We start from the raw sequence: 23,529 nt of genomic DNA on the forward strand, positions 1-23,529 counted from the left end.
ATTGCCAGGTATCTTGATGAGTGGGAAACTGATAATTTGATGATGGTATCTTGATGATATATAAAAATGTCTTTCATCCAATCCTTCTAAAGAGAGATAATATAACATAAACACATAATTTTATACAGGATTTGTACCTGAAAATAATGTGTGCTAGTTTTATAACAAATTATTTTAAAATCATTTACTAAACTGTTTCCTTGATTGATCTTGGAATGTTTTATAATAAAAATATGATATATTATATAAAAATACAAAAGGTTCAACACATAGATGAATAGCACATAGGAAAAAGTAATTTTGGCCGATCAATTTTAAAACTTGTTTTTTAATGTAATAGATCTCCTGTTAATATGATTGCAGATGGCTGATTTTTCTACACTGGTAATTATTATTACCACTGGGACAGAGACCCATTATATACATAAGACGTGTACTTGTGTCACTCCAAAATTTTTAAATGAACTGAATACTGATTTTACCTTTTACATTAAAAAAAAAAATAATAGAATTTTCAAGAATATAGGTCAAAATATTATATTTAGCTTCAATCTAATTCTGTACAATAATTTTCAAAATGAGATGTAAAATAAACTGCACAGTACCTAAACACTAAAACATTCACAAAAGAAAATGTGTAAGAAGTACATAACTGCTGAATAATCAGAATCTATTTAAAGTTTAGTTCTTATTATTTCTCATATTTATCCAACACAGTGTCAAAAAGTACAAAAGCAGGAGAGCTCCCTACTCTCTTTATAGTTTTATCAACGTTTAAATTGTTGGATAAAAGATCAAAGCTTAGACCATAAACCCTATCAATCCTCAAAATATATTTTTAATAATACAGGATTTTGTAAGTCTTAATGATATTCCAAAGCTTATTACAATTAATTGCTTACAGTGTCTAGAAGTCATTATATTCCCTTTTCTAGATTTTCTTTAAATATGCTTTCATGATATGTAACTGAATGGAATGTATAACTAAGGAGATATTCCTAAACACAAAATAAGTTTTGATTTGGCATAAGTTCCTTAAGTTCATTTAACTTTGAACCTGATAGTTAACCCAGTATGACTCATAACCCACAGTGTTTCACACCTTTATTACCAATGAAAAATAAATATTACTATATAACTACAGCTACCCTTTTCATAAAGCTGTTTCTTTTAATAATAGTTCCTTGAATATAGTCAACTTTCTCAGTATGTTTCTGAATTTAAAAAAGTTAAATTTATTACTGTGAGACCATTGAACTGGTTCTATAGAACACAGTTCAACTGTGCAGTCAATGATTTCAGATGCTGTGCTGCACAGTCTCCCCTGCTTACCCAACCATCTCAAACAGAGAAGCAACTCAGCCGCAGCGATGAGCCCAAGCAAATCAGTCAAGACAGACCCCACAAGGAACTAGGTTCTTGCTTGTGAGCAATGGTTCTCACGTGTTCCCTGCATGTGTAGTTTTGAGGCACGTACTAATTCAGATACATCATCTTCTGAGCATATTGTTTCTAGACATGAACTGGATTTCTGAATTCATGTAAGCAATGCTCAAGGTGATACCTCATAGTTGTACAAAGTGTCATTCACACAAAAGAGTCTTTCCAGCACAGGACACATGAGGAATCCAGTGGAAAGACCCTCTTAATTAGCATGACTAGATGCAGTTATCATCAGTGTTTTTTATCTTGATTCTGCAAGCCCTTCATTACTTCTGACATCAAAGGATCTACTACTTATTTTAGGTTACCCTACTTGTAGAGGGAACACTGTGCTTACGTAGTAAATGCTAAAAACACCTCTGAAACTTAGGAGGTTTTTCTCCTAAATATTTTTAAGAGGCAAGTTCCTTTATGTCGTTAGAAACATCTCATTCTGCCTTTTCACTCTGTTTGTGTGTTTTTAAAATTTGAGATGCCTACATTTTCTCAGCAATAACTTGAAAGCATATTGTACAGACAATAAATTCCATGGTGTCATCTTGATTTAGTGCTAAATAGGAGAAGCATGTCTGGTAGAGGTGAGATTTACTTATTTTGAAAAGTCAGTACTATTGTCTACAAAAGATAGCTAAAGTTACCTGAAGTGCATTACAGCTATTGGTCATACATTCTTATGGATTTCTCTGGACACTCGTAAATGCTGTAAGTACAGGACATATTCTAAGTAGTAAATAAACAATACTGTTGCTCTGCAGCATCATAAGGCACAGTTAAAGAGTGTATTTAGTAAGCTTTTTTTCCATACTGTACCTTTTCATCCAAAGCCTTGTGGTGCTCAAACAGAGATTTCAGAGCTTTGAGGACCTCAACTTCACTGGAAACTCCTGAGGGAGACTGTGCTTGCCGTTTCACCACTGTCATCCTCAGTGACCTTTCATGTCTTGAGACAAGGCACTCCAAATGCTCCAGTAACAGCTATTGGATTTGATATAAAAGGTTATTAATTTTTGTGCACCTAAATGCCATGGAAATTGTAACTACAAAGTGCATGGTACCAAATGGCAATTTTCTTGGCAACCTCATTGTAGGAGAGACTGCTGGAATTATTGACAACATTTCATGATTCTAAATCAGGTGGAACAAATAGAAAAATAGGAAATCTACTCATGATTTCACTTAAAACTCTGCTATGAAAAGTGAGAACAACAAATCACTCAGCATAGGGTCACTAACTAAATTAAGTACATATTTACAATATTATTTGTGATAGTAATTGATGAGCATTAACAACCAAATAACAACGAAAGCCAGTCTAAAGCATCATGCAAAAATACTAAAGTTTATAATTAATTCACCCTAACTGTAACATATTTTTAATTTATACTGGAAGTTACTTAACAAAATATGTAAAAGTAAACAGTATATTTTATTAAATTTTTAAGACTATTCATTCTAAATGCCACAGCTAATGGCGTTTGTGCTCTCAAATGTTCATGGTCTCTGTTGTATCAGAAATGTGATGGAAGACAAAAAGGTCCGTAAAGAGAAATTTCAGGCTATTGTAAATATCTGCAAAATAACCTGTAAATAACCTATTGTAAAATCATATGATAATTCTTGTTCATTATTACTGTGAGGTTAAATGAAAAATTAAAATGATATGTTGATGTTGTATAGAAAATTCCCTATTTGTCTATACTTTCCTAGGGCTACCATTGCTGTTCTTACTGTCTGAATATAAAAGAGAATTGGTTAGCTGTAAGGTTAAAGCAGGGTAGCTAAATTCATGAATCACAATGCATGTTAAATGTATTGTAATTACAACATGCAATTCTATCTAAGTCATTGAACTGGAAATTTGAAAGTTACATGGTTAATTGTTTATTATTTCTCCTTCGATGTGGTTCTTAATATAGCTACTGTTAGTAAAGATTATATTTATCTGCAATCCATAGTTATTCTCAGTCACATAATGACCTTTATTGTTACATGAATTAATAGACATAGAAGAGCAAAACCAGAGTGTAATCACATTATAGTTGTAATATATTGCTATTAAGTCAGGAATGATTAGGGTTCGATGTTATCTTTGCTTCAAACATGGTTCTTGTGTCTGGATTTGCACCTGGTTATTATGTTACAATAACTGTATTATTCACAAAAAATAGTGAACACATACACAAACAATACATTAAGAATTGTAATGACTCCACGCAGTTCAAGAAAGGAGGGTATTTCTACCACTCCTTAATTCAAGTGATGGCCTGTATTTATCAAAAGGAAATGAGCAAGAAATTCACGAGCTTTGTCATCCCATCCCTGTAGGGCTGACAGCAGAAATAGGTGGATTTTTAATTATTCGAGGCAGACCAAAGTAACAGGCAAATTTGAAGAGACCTCTTTATCATAGAGGCATCTGGAACTCGGTACAGGGCTGTGGTAAGGTTGTAACTTAGATGAGATCAGAATAGCTTCCAAATAGTTACAGAGTATTTCTGTTCATAGCAGTACTTAAATACACAGTTAATTACTATCATGAATAGAACTGGATTTCTGAATTTTGCTCTAAATTCATGTAACTTTGTGATTTTTCTAGGCCACCTAGTTTATCTAGGAGATAGCTGGAGGAAAGTAAGTCAATAGTTGATTTCTAATGTTACAATCTACTTTCTGCCCCATCTCTCCAAAGAGACTGCGGCTGCAACATTTCCTTCTCTCTGCAGCTGGACTCTACCCCACTCTGTAGCCCTAGGGTAGCCAGACTGACTCTAATCTATGCTGCGGACTTACATTTCTCCACAGTCATTCCCACTTGCTGGCTGATCCTGTTAGAGCCTGTCTCATCCTGCTCGGTTGTCTGTCTTGTCTGCCTTTCTTTATGCAGAAACTTTTCAATGCATCATAGCTAGAACAGTCTAAATCAGGTCAAAATGACATGAATTTCTGGAGCAATTGGGGAAAAAAAGGAAAATGTTGAACCACAGTTGAGCTTTTAGCATGGCCATTCCTTCCATAAGTCTGTAGTTGTCTGAAGCTTGAACTGACACCCACTAAACCAGTCCAGAATAAGAAAACCTTGGTAACTAATTTTTTGGCCTAATGCTGAGCAAATTTATCATATTTGATGCCCTACCACCCTAAAAAACTTATCTCCCAGACAAACACTGTGATGATTGGAAAGAAGAACTCTAAGAGTCTGTATGCAGGTCTTAGTTGGAAGGGAAAATGAGAAAATCTGGTTTAGGAGAGAAGAAAAATGATGGTGACACAGAATTCTTGGCATGGAAAAAACTTTCATGACAGAAGGAATTACACATAACCTATAGCACAGAGATAAATGAGGAACCCAGGAAAAAAACTAATATACATCCAGCACCTCATTTTGAACTGGTGAAGACAGACAATCTCGACACGGAATTTGAAGTCCGCATGGACAGAAGAAAGACAAGATCCTTACTAAGAGAAGGAAGAATGGAGATTGAAGAGAGTGATGAAGAGAGAAAAAAATGTTAAACAAGGTTTCCAAGTATACGAAGAGAGCAGAATCGTGGGAACTCAGAATTTCTACTGGAGCGATTGTGGAGGTTTACTATGTAGGATGAACAGTGCAGCAGCCTAGCCCTTTGTAGAGCAGCAGATAACACAGTTAACTTTAGGTTAAGTTACTGCCATGTTCGAAACGTGCATAACATATAAAACTAAACCAATGAAAGTCATCCATTTAATATACACAAAAGCTAATTTTGCCTTCAGCTTAGAATTACCATTTTAGAGGTGACAAAACCATATTTTAATGTCTGCATATATTTCATAGTCGTTAAATAAATCAAGTGCAAAATATTGTGTTGCCTATTTTACTGTATAAAGAGAGATGAGCTGACGTCACAGCTAAGTGTCAAAATACTCATGGAGAATTACTGCACTACTTGTGAACATGTCATGCTTTTTCTTACTGTTCTTATTCACTCAAGCTACTCAGCTAGCAGTGGTTCATTTTTCTGGAAACTACCTCTGAACACTGGAATTCGCCTTACCGTCAGCCCTAAGAAAGCTCAAGGAGATGTGCTGGCATAGATTTCCAGCTTATAGCAATTTCTTATTTTTGCTTTTCAACAAAAGTAAACTCTATTTCTCCACAAATTCTGTGAGCACTGCTTACAGCAAATCCAGCTGAGCAGAGAGTATTATTAACCAGGTCTCCCAGTGCCACATTATTCCCAGCCGTGCTGACCGGGAAGAATAACCCAAGGGTTAGGACATCTGACTGTGAGCACCTGATGGCAAATCCTTGCCCCTGCTCTGCTATTTTATCCATCTTTGGCCCAACTACAATTATATTAAAAAAAGTGTAATAGATCTTCCCTGCGTCGCTGGGAAGAGCAAACATAACTACATTGACAGAATTATGAAGTGTCCCACTGCTACAATGATGGGGGAAGGGACATATAAACATATAAAATTGACATTGAAGACAATGGTGTGCCCAAGCAATGTTTAAGTTTAATGACTGAAGGAAATCACAATATCATGTGGGCATGGGGGTATGTTGAGGACTTTCCCCCCTATGCAATTCAAGAATTACTATTCCAAATATTTGTGAGAACACCACAAGATTTCATGTCGAAATAGCATTGTAACAATATTGGTAGTTCATTTAAACTACAAAATAATTGTTAGAAACAGCGTTAGGTATTTTAGTATGTCGCAGTTAAACTCTGGCATTAATAAAGATCATGGGCTGTTGCTGAGCATTTTCTGCTCCCTCACACGGTGTCAAGCTGCTGCAGTTGTCAAGCAGTCAGAGGGACAGGCAGCTTGCAGACAAAAGAAGATGAAGATCAACAGCAGCAGGCGGGACAGAATCACCCCACGCATCATCATTGCTATGCTTTTCCTACTGGAAAGCATAAGCTTGACAATGAATTATGAAATAATCTGACATGTGAATTTTATTCTTATGCTGGGCAAATTTTAGGATGCTCAAGATGCCATGCTGATAATTGTATCTTAGTTAAATGGGATGGAGGTTTCTGGAGCTCTGGACTCTTCATGAGCATACAGAATGTTTAAAAATAATCATTTAAAGACTGAAAAATGCTCTAGTGCCTATTTTGTTAGCGAATGAAGCATCTTTAAAATGTTAATTAGAACTAAATCAACAAGAATAAAGAAAACTGTTAGAATATACCCAGCTTCCTGTATTTCTCAAATCACTTCCACAGCACTTATGGAAGTAATTGATTTCTGTGAAATGGAAATGCATGGTTAAATTTAATGATATAAACTACATCGGTGTAGGCTATCACCTACCTATATTATACTATAACATCATTACTACATGGACACTGATTTACATATGGAAAATGAAAAATGTTAAAACATTCTTTTTTAGGAATGATGACTCTCAGTAGAGCTTGTATTATTACAGGACCTGGATTTTAATCAATATAAAATATTTTATCTTAACTTTCTCTGTTTTCAACAAACCTGTTTGTAAAAAAAAAAAGTTCACAGCAGGATAATAAATGGAGAAATTAAAGAATCAGGACAGGGTGACGGAGAGAAAAGGAGAGGCATGAAAAATGGAATACAGGGAGAAAATATAAAAGATAAGGGATTTACTAAAATGAGACAGACTTAGCTTAAAGGATTCCTTAGAGGAATGGGGCAACCCACTAAGAAGACAATTCTCTTTCGAGGTCCAGCTTAAAATTTCTCACCAGCACAGGCAAAATTGAATTTCCTTTCAGTCTATATTTAGAATGCACATTGTTCAGTGAATCTCCATCTCTGGTGCAAGCAAAGAAGACAAGCAAAATAAGCAGACATGGGGTTGCAGATTATCTCTAAAACCAGTCACAAAATCAGTCATTTTCGCCAGCATTTTTCCACAGTGGTGGAAACCAATTTGCACCCGTGGTCAGCTGGGGTGACCTCAAATAGCTATACTGGTAAATTACTGGCAAAAATCTTTCTTTGAAAAAACAAAGTTACAGCCTAACTACAGCATATGTCCCATGTCAGTCTTTCTGTACATCTAAGACAGAAAAGAAGATACTGGCAACCTAAAACCTTAATGGAAACACACACACGTGAAGCAAAAGTAGGAAAGAAAATGTAATAATCAGGATAATGATACAAAGTAATAGAAATGAAGAAAAGGGTTTTTATGAGAATAATGAATATAAATATAATAACTATTACATTATACAGTGTCTGAAAATACAGGTATTGAATTGCAATATATTACATATTACTATCTTTTGTCACCCTGTTTTCTATGACAGAAGTTCTTATTTTGAAAGAAGAAACACATAAGTCTAGAATGTGTTTCATAATATTGAGGCAAAAATAATGAAGATTACTGTCATTTACATTAGTGAAATAATGCTTTTGCCTTTACAGAACTTTAGGAAACAGTTATACTTTTTTTCATGGGTATAGTGCTTTCAGGCTGTAAGAACTCATGTTATCATGTTTAAAAAAGAAAATAGAGTGCCCGATTTAGTTTCAGCACCTATCAAACTGATGTAAGTAAAAGGACCTCTAAGAAAACGAGCTAAATAAAGGCGTTAAACCCATACTTTAAAAGACATTCTTAGAGTTTTCCAATATAATAAAAGGGAAATTTAATCATAAAATATAGGGTTAAGTTCTGATCTATGGGTATTATGAGACTGCAGTGCCTAATTGAAGATGTTTCATAAACCATTCACTAAGGAATTGAGACAATAAAATATGAATAAAATGAAATCTAAGTCAGCCTTGTTCACTTTAATAAATGTTTCAACTCCTGAGGTATTAAGTAAAAGAAAGATGATGACACTGTCTTTGTTACTGCTGTTTCATTCATGAATATAGGTTTAATTTTTCTTGTTTCTAAAACTGCTTGAACTAAAATATTTCAGACCAATTTAAGTAACATTTTATGCTATATACAAAAAGCATATATACGTGTCTGTTTTTTTGTTGTAGTGAAAAAACCACAATCAGGTTAATCCATATCAGTACTGTAATAGATTTTTTGTTTCAGCTGCCAAACCAAACCCCACATTTCCCCATAATCATATTCTGATTTAATAAGTTAATCCTACAAGCTTTTTCTACTTTTAAAGAATACACATTGAGACAAAAATAACTTTCAATTTTAATTTAAACTTAGCACAGCCAAATTAGTGTTATAATTTCCATTAAATGATATGCTAGATCACATTGACCTGTGTTCCAGCTTCAGAAAAGATGCTGTCTTTCCACATGCTATAGGTGATCATTCTAGCTAGAGAATATCCAGAGAAATAACTGTAACAGTTTCTATTAAGATATTTTTGTATACGTTTTCAAAGTCCCATGCAATGATTTTCCAGAGAGAACTTGTTTGTATTCCTGCCAGCAATGCCACACCAATCAATACATATACATATGCTCCTGCATTTTCTATTTTGCCTCGCGTACTGACAGATTAAGTTGCCAGCTAAGTTCTTGACATGAAAATATTTGTACTCTAATATGTCAGAAAAAGTTAATTATCGTAGGCAGTAAAAAAACATATTCAAGATCAAAAGGTCAGTAGGGAGCTTTGCTTAAGAATACTGCTAGAAGGATTGAGTAGGAACTTGATTAAATATTGGGGAACATGTAAACCTTGGTATTTTGGCTGAGATCTGGAGTTTATGGGTCCTGAAGAATGTTAATTCCAACATGCTCTCTCTAGAACACATTTTACGGTCAGGGTCTGCGACTGCAGCTTGGCATAGAGTGGCAAAACAGGAGGTGTGTTGTCTGGGGTTTTTTTGTGGAGACTGGCAAAAACTTTAGGAGATTGTTGCCAAGAAATAAAGAAATGCACTGGTGTGGGTCTAGAATAAAGAAAAAAGTGCCAGTTAGACGTAACTGAAAACGTAAAAGGGAGCTAGAAGGCAAGAGACGGTTGGGAGTGTGTACTCAGAACCTGACAGAGTTGCCACTTTTATTTCTTCTTGCTGATCTTCAGCTTGAAGCAGTAGGTACTTCAAGCAGTATCTTTATGCTGTTACCCCAGGGAAATAAAAGGTTGCATTAAAAAATTTAGAAACAGCAATCTGAGAATATGGAACTGAGCCTCTTTATTTAAAAGTAGTAGGAAGTGCTACCTGGGACAAAACTGGTTGTACTGAGTAGTTCCACTACGCATGGTTATGCATGAGAGTGTCCTGGGAGGGCAGGTAAGCCTTGCGAGCATAGCCAAGATAGAGCTGGGTTAAGTGTGAACACTAGTGGGCTGGAAGAAAGAAGGATTAGTTGGACTACCTTTATATATTAGAAAAGACATTTAATTTCCTCACTGCAAAAGTGTATCAGCGATCCGCCAAATAGTATTACTTTATTAGAATCTTTGCTTAAATAACAGAAAAATTTTGGAGCAACTTTTTCTTACAAAATATTAATGTTGTTTCGCATTAATTACAGCATAAATCTCAGTTTGCAAAAGTGCCTCTTTATAGGCAATGCCTTCCCAATGAATGTTGCTAGAAATCTCATCACTAGCATGTCATCAAGACTGTATTCTGAAGACAACAGCTTTGTATCTAAAATGCTGGTCTTTCACTATAAAAGAAGTGTACCAGAGCCTATAGAAGACAGCATGACTATTACAGCAAACTCTGGCAACTAATGAAGTATATGGCAGCTTAGACCCTGGCAAGAACATATGTTTGACACGATGGAGTGATATTTTATTAATGAAAATGCTAGAGGTCAAAGTAAGGCATGTCTCCGAATTTTTTCTCTCTCCTTCCCCATTAATACTTGGACTATATCTTCCCTTCTTGTTTACTGTAACATTTCCTGCATTTCTTATATTTTTTCATAGCCTAAATCTTCTCATCTCCAATACCTAGCTTCATCCTCATTCTGAAAACACACTGATAGAGTTTGCTAATTTTAACTGCAAGGACTTCTCGCAAGGATTATCACAATCTACAACTCTCATTCGTTGGTATTAGTTCTCCTGGAAAATCTCTTACTGATTTTTCCTTTACGTAACACAAGAAACATAAGAATGGATGATCTTTAATTTTCTTGGTTTGCAAAGAAAGTGCTTATGACAGAGCTCAGTCTGACTCAGGTGATGACTTGCAGTTGACTCATCTTCCTTTTCTCTCACAGTTGTTTGGCAAGTGACTATCTTTGGCTACTAGGCTGTCTTGGGGTTTTTGCTAGTCTGCACTGCTTATATCAGACCCACAGTAAGTATTGGCGCACTGCAGTTTTAATATACCAAGGTTGGCGTTCGATGGGCTTTGTAGTGAAATGGATAAAGCATTGTGCTAGGCAGGTTTGTGTGCATACTTATGAAGAACTTAGGACAACTGAGAAGATGACATTGCAAATTTAGTTTATATGGTATTTTTTCTGTAAAGAAAGGCAAATGGATATATGTTCTGTGCAGGAATGGGTATATGTAGATTACTGAATAGGTACAATTGAGTGTATATTTTAACTACATCTCTGTATTCAAAAGTTTGTGCTGGAAATTAACGCAAAGTATTCTTTATTCTATGTAAATTATTTTCTTAATTGACTTTCCTATTTTTACCTTAAATACTAAAATAACTGATACACGTAGCAGTTACTAAAAATTTAAGCAGCTGTAGAAAGTCTTCAGATTTGTAGTTGAGATGGTTTGCTAAACCTAAAGAATGCAGTGCAATTCCTACATGCTTCTCCACTAATTAATTCTATTTTTGTGGGAGTCATTCTGGACTGTTTAGAATGTATGAAAGTCATGGGAGAAAAAGTAGGTCTCACCTATGTCTCCCATCACATTTCCCAAACCAATCACCTCTAAGACTTTTGTGCTAAATGTGATCATCTCTTGCACCTCCAAGCTAGCATGGAGGTAGATGGGGCAGCTTTGCCTCTTTGTAGGCATCTGTATCCTCTGTCCTTCCTTGGATTTCTGAAGTCTATGGCACCCTGGTGCTACAGCTGGACAGAGGAAAGGAGGGAGAAAGACCCTCTCTCAGTTCTTTTGTCAAGTACATTTCCTTCAGAATGCAAATTAGGTGACCAAGGAAACATGTTATCTGAGCAGCCAAAGTGCTATTAGTTTAGTGAGAGGAGGAAAACAGGAAGAGTTACCCAGATCGTAGAAGAATGAAATATGGATATGAGAAAACATCCTTGGTGTTCAACCTCTCTGAGATCTATTCCATATGTTCATTACCAGCCTGACTCCTGTCTGATCTGGGACCACTCCACCTCTTTCTTCACACCTTTCCACATCCCATAAAGCCTCCTCTGCTCTCCTCTTCCATTTCTTGATCAATTCTGCCTTTGCCCAGACACTTGCATGTGCAAATTATTTTATTCCGAAAACCATTCTGTACACCATTTAAGAATTTTCAGAAGGTCCTATCACATATTCTTATTTCCAGACAGAATAACATCTTCTAATTGAAGTAGAACATGGTAAATTTAAAGGTGAAATCTTGTCCTCACTTAGCTGTATGGCAAATGACATTTACTTCAAGGGTCACATGGCTGCATCTAGACTAAACAGCAGGCTCATTGTGATATAGGTAGCAGCCTTCATCTCATCCTTATTCAGATCAAATCCAAGGCACGAGGGAAAGCTGGGTCTGTTGTAACCTTGCCTTTTGCCTTGATAAGAGATGAGGATATGTGCAGGCTACTTATGCAGGCCCTGGGGCTTGGAAGGCTGCGTGAGTCCCTTGCTTTAGAAAACATTTAAACTGAATGTACTTACCATGTTATATACAAAATCTGCTATTTTTGTAGTATATCTTGTTAACGCTTACAGTCATTTCCTCCGGGACTGTAGCATGATAGATACATCCTGTTACTTAGAATCTTACAAGTCTCATGTACTTATTAAAAGGCTGGAATTTTGTCTTCTTATTTATACAAATGAAGATCTAAATTTATATATAAGTATATTCCTCCTGCTTTACACATACATGATATCCAGAAAAGGTCTGCTGTATACTTACTCTTGTGTTGTTTCTTTCAGCTTTCAGTTCTGAAATCTCCTCCTCTTTTTCAAGCAGCTGTTCCCTGCACGCATTTAATTCTTTTGTCAGTGCAGCAAATTCCTGTGGAATAAAATTATATATGAAGTTACTCAAGGTGTAAGCACTAGAATAATCAAATCCATATGCATTCTAGAGTTTGAGGATTTAAATAATATTTAGAAATCATCAACACAAACTAAAATAGCAAATATAAGCATCAGCATCTACCAAAACCATTAAAGTCTGGGCATATCTAATAAAAAGCGCCTATGGAAAACACTGATTTAAGTTTAGAAACAAAAGAAGGTTCAAGATGATGGCAACATCCTCCATACATAAGCTATCAGAACCACACCAGAAGAAGAACAGAATTGGCCTATTTCATAGCAACAGAGACACCATGTTTCACACATAATGAGGTTCAACTCAACATATCTACTTAGTGAGTGTTCTTGCCTCTCTGTAAGGCAGCTGTTGCAATATGGCATGGGAGAAAAAAGTTAAGGTATTCACTGATCAAAATCTATCTAATATCAGAATAACGTAAGTAATATGTGCATTGTGAAAAAAATACTCTTGTTATTTTTACTTGATATTTGAATTTAACTATTAAAATGTATTTGGGCATCATAGTGAAAGGCTGTGATGAATAAGAGCAATACTCATGTTTGTTAGTTTGGAGTAAGTTTCCTGTGAAATAACAACAAATTGGATTTTAAGTTGCTCCCAATGTTAAGTTTTATACCTGCAACTAATAGGTTTTCTGAAAAACACATTTTTCAGTTGTCAAAATTCCTATTAAAATGTCTTGATTTTACCATTGCTGTTACTCTTCAACAATATACATAAATTTTTGTCTATACAAAGAGCATTCACAGATGAGTCATTCATTTCTATAATGAAAAGGTTTCACTCCATATGTGTTTATTTTTGACAGGCACAACATATACTAAACTGTAGTGGTTAATTTTATCCTTTACAGCAAAAAGATGCTACATGTCTCACAAAAACAGTGAGGCAAAGGATGAAAAGCCTTTAAAATTTGTGATCATGTGTCAGAAAAAAAAAGATGTCTTGATGAACAGCATCGCTGCTTAACAAAGATATATACATATTTTTAAATATTAAGTTAATTTTAGTTTGATCAAAATAGTCAGTGCTTAAGAGCACCCACAAGCAGCCAGAGTTAAACTGAACCAATTCCTAATTCCTCCCCTCCCCCAAAAAGAAAGCAGTTTAAGAAAAAAACATGTCCAGGTGGTTTATCTTATCAGCCAGTAGGATGAAGCTGAGACTAAATCTACTTATTTAAGACAAAAGCTAGCAATGATCTCAAAAGGGCTTGGTTTGCTGCTTCCCCTCAAGTTGCTGAAAGCAGCTTTTATCTGACCTAAAGTGCTGTTCAGCAGAAGTTGGGTAGGTATTCCTAGGCTCATTCTGTTTTAATCATGTTTCTAAATAGTTAATGGTATATGGTATTATTAATAATATATTAAAAAGTATTCAAATATATTTCAAGTGATATTCTGACAATATGTAACTAAGTTTGGGTTTTTTTCATTTTTCAGCAGCTGGAACTGGATTCACAGTAAACCTCCATGCAAACTGCATGGTAGTAAGGAAAGTGTTGTTCTGATATCCTCAGTGGATTTTGTTTTAGAGATCAGCTATTGATCACATGAACCGTGTAGTGATGTTTTGTGTCATATCTCCTAATCAGTATTTTCATTTTACACCCTAGTGGTCAAGAACTTGTAAGGCTACGCAGCACACTTTGATGTTAAAGCCCTTAACTTAGCTTTGAAAATAAGATTTAAATTTTAAAACTCCTCTCTCACTTTTGAAAAGTGAATCATTAAAACTTGTGCCTGTAGGTCTTACTCTAGGATTCAGAAACTGCCAGCCCAGCAGTGTTATTCTGTCCAGCATTTTGTTTAAAAAACTCCTGTCCTTAAGGTTACAACTGATGTTACATACCAAATGAAAATATCATATTTAATAGGAAGCCAACGATCTCAAGTCAGATTGAATCAGAATTTTGAAGCACAAAACCACACATACATGTATATTTTTTTTCTTCATGTTCCTCTAAGAGAAACTTTATAGTGCTACAGGGTGGAACTCTGGTTACTAATTTACATACAGTTTATACACATCGGTAAGTGTCTATAATACTTTCAGAACCTCAGAGAATAAACTTTCTGTGTAATCTATGTAGTATGTTGTTGTTATTTACATTTTCTCGTTTCTTTGTACTGTTTCAGTTGGAATTAAAATAGACATTTTGGCATACGCTTGGGCATCCAGATAGGTGACAGGTGGTGAAAAGCATAATGAGTATCATCTGGTGACTTACAGCTCCCGTTTCTAACTACAGTAAGGCAAAGCAGTCTGATAACATGCTTTTGTTGCTTTGCTTGGAAACAGAAAAATATATGAGTTTATCAAATTGTACATTCTTTGCTGTGCCAAGGCAACTCTGCTACCAGCAGTACAGTCCCTAATGCTTTCGTCAATATAATCTCAAATAACTAAGGAATGGAGTTCCTGCTAGTTTGCTGAGCAGCTTGGAGCTCATTCTTCGGGAAATTTTCTTTGGTCATCAGCTTAAGTTTTCCCTTGCTTAAAAACAAATCATTACTCAAAATTGTGCTCCCGGAGAGTCCCATACCTAACACAGTGTCCTCTCAGCCTTGAAATATCTTCAGCTTATATTCATAATAACTATTAGCATCCACTTTAGCTGGGCTACCTGTGTCCAGTATTTTAGACCTTTTTACTTGAGTCACTGACATAGCCCCTTCAAGCCTTTTAATTATTCAGTTGCTGCTGCTCTCTGAAATTCCTCTGTGCTCTTGACATATCTGCAGTACTAGCATTTACAACAAGCAGTCACCTCTTTGTACCTCTGCAGCTAAAGTGGCCAACTTTCTCTCTTCATCTGAAATACTAGAGGCTGCTCAGTCGTCAAGAGCTTTGACATCTCAGTTGTCAAGAGCTTTGACTTCTCTGAATCGAATGATGACAGAAAGAGGGTTTTTTTTCTTGGTGTTTCTATCATAAGCCTTTTACAGTGAAAGCCTCAAAGTAAAATTGAGTTTGCCCTAGAGCTTTACAACTTATTATTTCTGTCACATCTACTTTGATGAATTAATAACTAGGATAAAACCTCACAACAACTTGCTTTTCAATTCATGCTTCCAAACCTACAAGTAAAACTCATTTTAAATTGATCCCTTTTGTCCAAGGTATCCCTGAGATATGACAACGTAATGCTCCAGGGGACGTGTTTCTCCCACAGGTTAGAAGCAAAGCAAAACATATTTTTGTTTTACCCAGTTACGTAATAAATAACATATGATGATAACGACCTCTGCTCTCACAATTCCCTCCTATATATACAAGGATCAAGGGAACACTGTCATCAGGAATTACTATTTGCAGCAGAAATCTTGCATGGTCAGTCATACTTCGGGAGCCCTGAAGGTAGTATCTGTTGCATAACTAATATGATTCGACAGGCACAACTGCACTCTTAAAGCTTGTGTAGAAGGTGTGTGGCTACAAAGCTAATTAAGAACTAAAGTGATCTACAACTATATGAAAATTATTCAGTTGATGGCACTGTTTTTATACTACACTACACTACACTACACTATGACATCAGGACAGTAACAAAACTATTTCATAATAAACCCAAGAAAGCATTTTTTTTGCCATCTGAATAAACATAATCTCGGAGCCTATCTTATCTGCTGTTTCTCTTTTTGTCTTAATACGTGGGCTATAACACTCAGTCTGACTGAAAAATAGCTGACTCAAAATGACAGCTCGTCATTTATACCATGTTTATCTTTGAAGAGAGGACAGAAGCCTTGAAAACAAATTCAACAGAAATTAGTAGCCACTGAAAGAACTGCTAGGCGTTACAAATTAAAAAGAAGTCAAGGACTTCCCCTGGTGAAAAGCTGAGATACAGTCAGCGCAGAGGCTGGAGGGTGCCCGGGAGAGTGGGAGGCCATCGGGACAGGCAGGCTGACAGCACTGCCAGATGTGTTGGCACTAGGACTGTGCAAGGGAGGCATACCGCAGCTCCCTTACCATTAAATCTCTGCCTCTAGGGGCTGGCTTAACAAATGCTGCTTTCTTTGCTTATTGTTCCCAGGAAAGGCCTGCGAGGTTTATTTTTTATGACCTAATATGCAGAAAACGTATACAACTAGTCTCCAAGCTGAGGGTATGCCACAGAAATTATGAGACCTCCTAGCTGCAATGCTCAACTGTTCAGCCTGTGTATACAGTCCAGTACAGAGTGAGTTGAAATGAAAATACAAACAGCCTCTCATCATCCCCACAAAAAATAACTACTGAAAGAAAGGAGAAATTTTGTAAGACAAAAAAAAAAAAAAAATCCATAAAATTCAGTTTCAGAGACACTGGGGAGATTCGGCTTAAAATCTCCTCTGGATTTTCCATCTTTAAACCACAGTTCATTTCAGGAATGAATGAGTGAACTAATCTCTGCATGGAGAAAGAATGGTAAGGCTTTATCATTTTTATTTTACATTCAACACAAGCTATGTCAACTGATTTGCTTTCCTACAAATTTAGATGTAACTCATTTAACATAAGAAATTACTATCTACTACAATTCCCTCGGAGTTTTAACCTTTCATTTATTATGTTTTCATCCAATCCAATTTTGTAAAAAAATTTGTACCTTCTTTATTTTCTTATTTTTCCTTCATTGGAAATATTGTTGGAAATTCTTTTTAAATGACCAAGGATTTATTTTAGCAATTTTGCCATTACCAGCACACAGATTTCAACCCTGTTGACTCCTATTAACAAGGCAAAACACTACAAAATCTGAATGTAATTCACTGTTTATCTTCTTACTACAGAAGAGCCATAATAATAGTCCTTGATCCTAGATTAGGTTGAATGCAAGATTTAAATATGTGGGTTTGGTGTCAATCTTCTTAAATGTTTATTGTTACATTTCTGCTCAAAATAACAGTTCATTTGCACACAAGTTTTAGGTTGGAAAACGTACCCTGAAATATTGTATCGTAACAGGACCCATGTAAAAACAGGAAATCTGTTTGGATCTCAGGACTAAAATTTTGGTCTCTTCATATATAAAAAAGTCATACTTTCAAAATCGTAGAGTAGTCTCTGAATTAGTCTCTTAAAAGTATTATCAGACCAGCTTGCACTACGATGCTGTTTGCATGGAGAGTTTTCTGTACTTCTCCACAAATAAATGTAAGCAAAATTGATCCAGTCTCCCTTTTCCCCATTTTTATGCAGTGGACTTTTTTTTTTCTTACCCCTTCAAGAAAATTGGCCACTAGTAGTAAATTATATAATAAATAATATGATGTGGGTGGGCCACATCATGTTGAACTACTGAATCTCTAATTTGAACTGAGTGTTACTTTGTTTGACTCACATCATGCTTTCACAGACAGTGAATAAGGTGCTTTTCTTCAGATGTGATCTTAGTGGCTCTTACATAGCCACTAAACATGCTTCAAACTATCAAGGAATTACCAACACTGATTTGGGTTATTTATTGGTCTGCAAGATATCTAAAATGTGGAAAGTGTGATTAAATGTGACAATGTGAGAGTTCATTAATTCACAGAGAAAAATGAAGAGGATGAGATTTCTGTTACGTAAGAGAGAGTGGATGTGTGACCCCACACCCTGTATTTATTTATTTTTTTACAGAACTGTGGGCACTGACTGAAATTCTGAAGTATGCAAACATTTACCCACACACAGGCACACAGTCAATGCTCCTTGGAAGAAACAAAAAACTTTTCAGAGGCTCAGAGCCAATGTTAACATCTACAAGAATTAATAATCCAAATACATTCACTGAACAGAAAATGGGACAAATGGAGAACTGCTATATAGCTTTCCATCAAGAAGGAATTCCTTCTTTAAATACTCAGTTCAATCTACATCAGATTTTGAAATAAGTCTTGCAAGTATCTACTTATTTAGCCACCTCTTTCTGGGTAGAAGAAATAATCTCAAACTAGTGTAGCCTCTCTGTGGATGGCCTACTATTGTGAATGAATTATTTACCATTATGACTGTGATCCCAAATTAATCCAGAAATAATTGTTTTTTCTGAGCAAAAAGAACCCCCCGCCAAATTCTCTTTCAGTACCTTAAAAAAAACCAAAAACTTGCTTCTAGAATACACCCAAAAAGAATAATAGAGAACTAAGTATTATACTAGATAAAATTTATATATCTGATTAAGGCCATTGGACATATTGAATGAATTTGGATATACATATTTTAGTTTAGCTTTACAGCATATGTAACCTGACTTTTATACAAATGTCATCTAAATTCAACAGCTGTATCATGTTACTTTCATGATGTTTTAGAAGAACAAGAGTACCAAAAGTATTCAAAATATATTTCAAAAGTCAACCAAAAAGAAACTTTAAATATTACCTGTTTAAATGTCAGTCCACGTGATAGTACTTCTAGATGAATTTAAAGATAATGGGAAGAACGTACCACTGTCAGGACTTGTGATGTATTCTGCCTAATTTTCCTGCTATAGTACACACTTGCCATATAAAGATTAATTCCTACAGACTTTAGAAGCCAAAGTGAATCTCCCCGGCAACATGAATATTATGACAATGGCTCAATTTTTGGCAATGATTTTCTCACCCAGGATTAGTTTAGGAAGAAATCTGAAGACATGGGCACAAATCTGCTATGACAGTTTTCACTTGAAACTAGGGCAAAAATAACATGAATGTAATTCACGTGGTTTTAGAATAATTGTTAAAAAGTAGTACAACCACAAGCAATGACCCAAGTCTAACTTTCTAATCAGCACCAAACAGCCAAACACAAACCTGTGTTCCATTATTTCCCAAATGAGCCTGCAAAATTATCATGTAAAAACATAAATTTTACACTACACCAGCTAAAAAGTGCCCAGTTGACATTTCTGTTTTTTTCCCAGTCAATTGCTTTTTAATGGAAAACTGCTGAATAAAGTATGCAATCTGCTGTTTTAGTAATGTTTTCCCACTCCCTCTATTTTTAAATAATTTAGATTTGGTTCTCTGTATTATCTGTTGTATACCGATCACTAAAATTTATGCTTTCTGAAGAACAATGTCCACCCAGTGGGTATCGGTCTGTTAAAACAAAGCTAGGTTTCACACTTAGAGTAATAATAAAACAGAAGGACAAGGGAAAAAGGGCATGATAGAATTGACAACAGAGTTTTGCTTTTTTACCTAAAATTTCCTGTGTTCTGTGAGACTCTTCAGATTGTGATAGCAGATGTGAGTTCACAAAAGCTTAAAAAAGATGATCTCAAGCACAAGGCAGTAGATGCCAAAAATTCAGTGTTCCTTATTTGTCATCCTTCGTATCAAGCTATAAAGCTTGAGGTTTCAAAGGACTTGACAGCCTCCATCCATAAAAAAGTAAATGTTAAAGATTATAAAAATATAGCCTGCTTTTTAATATTTTTTTATTATTATAATGTAGCAGATCCAATTATACCAAACTAGAGTAATTCTCCCATATTTATGAACAAGAATGAAATTAAAGACTTTTTTTTTCCCCTAAAAAAAGGCAAATGGAAAATTTAAAGGTCTCTTGTTTTGCAGTTCATGTTCAATTGAACCAATAGATTGGTTCAATTTGGAATAGATATCACAGTGAAGGACAGCATACTCTGTTACTTTGAGAATAACAACAATTTTGTCTTCAGTGCTTTGCTCCTGACCAATGGGAACAATGCGGCACAGAGGGTCTATAACCAAACTAAACAGCTGTTGGGTTATTACTGAAACGAGATGGGTTAAAACATCACTCATATACACATCTGTAAATATAATAAAGCTGAATTTGTAATTCAGGTGGGTGACTTTTAAACAGCTCATAATATCATAGATAGTGTAGGATGAAACTGCAGACTGGCTTACAATGTGTTTTAATTAGTTGTATTTCAGAATGTTCTACTATACATACGGTACTCTATTTTGTAGAAGTATTACTCATGTTAGACACCATGGCAGGACACTTTTCAGAAGTGGGATGAAAGTGTTGTTAGTTGGGACTGTAGTGATTTTTTCGTCAAATCATACTACTGAAGTATGGAAGTGAATTAGGTATATAACAAGGGAAATTGCACCATCAACTTTTTTTCCATTTAATAATCAATGCCTTTGTTTTACAGATATTCATATTCACTTCTAAAAGTACATAAATAATTTGCAGATAGTTATGTTGCACACTAGAGAGTATTATTATTTTCAAATTATGATCTTTAACATAAAAGATATTTATATGAGTATGTCTCGATTGATTAAATATTGTACTGCATCAAAACTGATGACAATTTACTACTCCACAGTTAGAAATTTATCATCTATCAATAAAGAGAAAGAGCAAAGTATGGTCCAAAATGGCAGACTATGACTAATTTAAAAAATAATTTTATGGAAAATGGGATTGATTTTATTCCAATTCATCAGAAGTCTATTTTTCCAGATATTTAAATATTAAATATGTGAAATGGTCACAGAGCAGTACCATAAGCGAAGAATAAATTGCTGTATTGAATTACAAGACTACAACCTCCCATTGCCAGCACAGACTTTTATTTTATGCTTATCATCCTACATTTTTTTTGCAAAATTAAAATAAACACAAAGTTATAAAGGGAATTACTCTGGACAATATGCAAATTATTGAAGCACTTTACAGACTGCACAATGGCTTCAGCACATACATGCATACATACAACTCTCATTATAAGGCAGATTGAGGTCAGTACATGGCCCTGAGAAATAACCCAAAATAAATCCTGACAGAGAGGCTATATGAAGGGTGGCTGTAAGAAGCAACACATACTTACCAGTAAACAGAATAGGCCTTGTCTTATAATGTTGGTAAGGAATGTGCAGCTTATTTTGGTGCCAATTCCAGCTTACAAGTCTGGTTGATTTTTAGCATGCCTGACTCACTTTTCAAGCCCTTTACTTCTCCAGCTTCAACTTCTTTCTCCGCACAGCATCTTGTTGTTTTCTTCCAGGCAAACTTGACAAAATACAGCATGACCTTTCCTTCTCCCTCATTTTGGGGAACACATACTGTTCTGACACTTGTCTCCTTCCCTTCTTCCTCAGCATTGTCTCTGGGTAAATTTTATCCATGATCACTCATTCAGTTATTAATAATAGGTCAACAAGTCTGCTGTTTTGATTCACAACACATCCTTCCTTCCACAGTAAAGTCATATTTTTTCTCCTTTCAGAATTTGAAATAGCATACTAAATAACTGACATTAAATCTTTTAATATTTTAAATATACTTAAAAATAAAAAAAAAATAATTTTTTCATCACTGCATAAAATCAAGTGAAAAATATCTGATATTTTGGCTGTTTTCCACTGTTCTCCATTTTTTCATGAATTTGCTCAGTGTGTAAAAAATTATAGAAAAGGAGAAGGACAGAGAAAATGTAAACATGCCTAATTCTATAATTTTGAATAACAACCCCCAAACTTCAGAATATTATACATACTCAGTTCTAACAAAAAATTATTAAGTTGAAAAGTTGGGGCTTTTCTTCTTCTTATCAGAAAAAGATTTGTCAAGCTAAAAACAGAATCAAGTCTCCTAACTGACCTCATCCATCAACTGATCTCTTCCCATAAACTGTATTTGATCTTTTTCCTGGCAAGAATAAGTGCTAACTGATGCTTGAGTATGCAAATATTAGATTTTTCTGGGTTGGATTTATCTCACCTGATTTGAAAGGTATGTTGTATTAAAATCTATATCCAAGCTGGTCACCCAAGAGCAGCAAAGGGGAGTAAAGGTACTTTTAGGATGTGATTGACCCAACATGCTACAGATATCTCTTTTGGGTTGAAAAGAACTGCACCTTTGAATTCCTTATTTTTCTATATAGGACTTCTATAAAGGCAATTGGGAAAAATACCTCTTCTACACTATAGTTGTCTGCTTCTCGTCTGACCGGTCCCAGCCTAACTAAAGCTTGTTTGAGAGAAGTAAATAAAATTCCCAACTTTAGCTATCAAGGATCACTTTATAGTTGGTATCACTGGTGACAATCACCTCCCCCACCCCGCCCCCAAAAATAAAATTGTGGAAATAACAAATATAAATTAGTAGTAATTATCCTACTCTTCTAGGTGCTAGTATTCAACTGGAGCAGTATGGGGTGGTTTGGTTCTTGAGGAAGATAACAAGACAAGTGACCAGAGCCAGGATAAATACCAGGAAGTTCAAATGAGAATATAATGAAATGTAGGGGAGAGGGCGTCTGTAAGGTGGTTTAAAAAGGACAGATTGTTTTCTCTAGAAAAGAGAAGTTTAACTGTGGACAAAGTAATGTTGCTCCAGTAAGCAAAAGGTTGTTTGTTATAATGACAAGAGTGATTATTCTCTGTGTGCATTGAGAGTGGGGCATAAATAATCAGGTTAAATTGCAGCTAAGGCAGTTCAGGGCAGTATTAGGAAAAGCCTCTATAAGAGTAGTTAAGCAACAAACCTGGCTATACAGGAATTGTGTAGTGACATGCTTTCAGTGACAATTCAGACAAGTATCTGTGAGGGTTTATGGTCTTGTCTCAAAGAATGAAGATGGAGTAAATGACATGTGGAAGATATTTCCATTTTTTGAGTCCATGACAATGAATCCATATATACAGTTTCACCACTGTGAATTCTGTGTTACTTTCTATTGGTGGATCCTTTAATTTAAATGACTACAGTATATATTGACTTCTGTGATGAAATTGCATTTACACATAGCACTTTCTTGGGTGTCTCTGTTGGAGTTAACTTAAGCCATGGATTTCACTAACTTGCTTTCTGTTTGATAAGAAATGTAAGATATAAGTGGTTTGTTCTGTAGAAATGTTTTATTGATCCTTACACTGAAAATAAATGACTTTTTCTTATTATGTCGATTTGCTCTCTTTCCAGTTAGTCTAAACAGTTATCCACAAAGTACAAATATGTACCTCAAGAAGGAATCCCAATT

General features: G+C 35.2%; 1 protein-coding gene across 7 annotated transcripts in view; it reads right to left on the reverse strand.

Annotated features, from left to right (window-relative positions):
* The window catches only part of PPFIA2 (PPFI scaffold protein A2), a 356,055-nt gene that overhangs the window by 123,032 nt on the left and 209,494 nt on the right, over nucleotides 1–23,529 (reverse strand). For all 7 annotated transcript variants that reach the window (XM_076333728.1, XM_076333719.1, XM_076333708.1 and 4 more), the window contains 2 exons: nucleotides 12,435–12,536; nucleotides 2,254–2,418 (listed from right to left, as the gene is read on the reverse strand). In XM_076333728.1, the coding sequence (XP_076189843.1) occupies nucleotides 2,254–2,418; nucleotides 12,435–12,536 (267 nt within the window). The remainder of the gene's footprint in view (nucleotides 1–2,253; nucleotides 2,419–12,434; nucleotides 12,537–23,529) is intronic.

This window comes from Aptenodytes patagonicus, chromosome 1 (assembly GCF_965638725.1).
Source record: "Aptenodytes patagonicus chromosome 1, bAptPat1.pri.cur, whole genome shotgun sequence".
Classification (NCBI taxonomy): domain Eukaryota; kingdom Metazoa; phylum Chordata; class Aves; order Sphenisciformes; family Spheniscidae; genus Aptenodytes; species Aptenodytes patagonicus.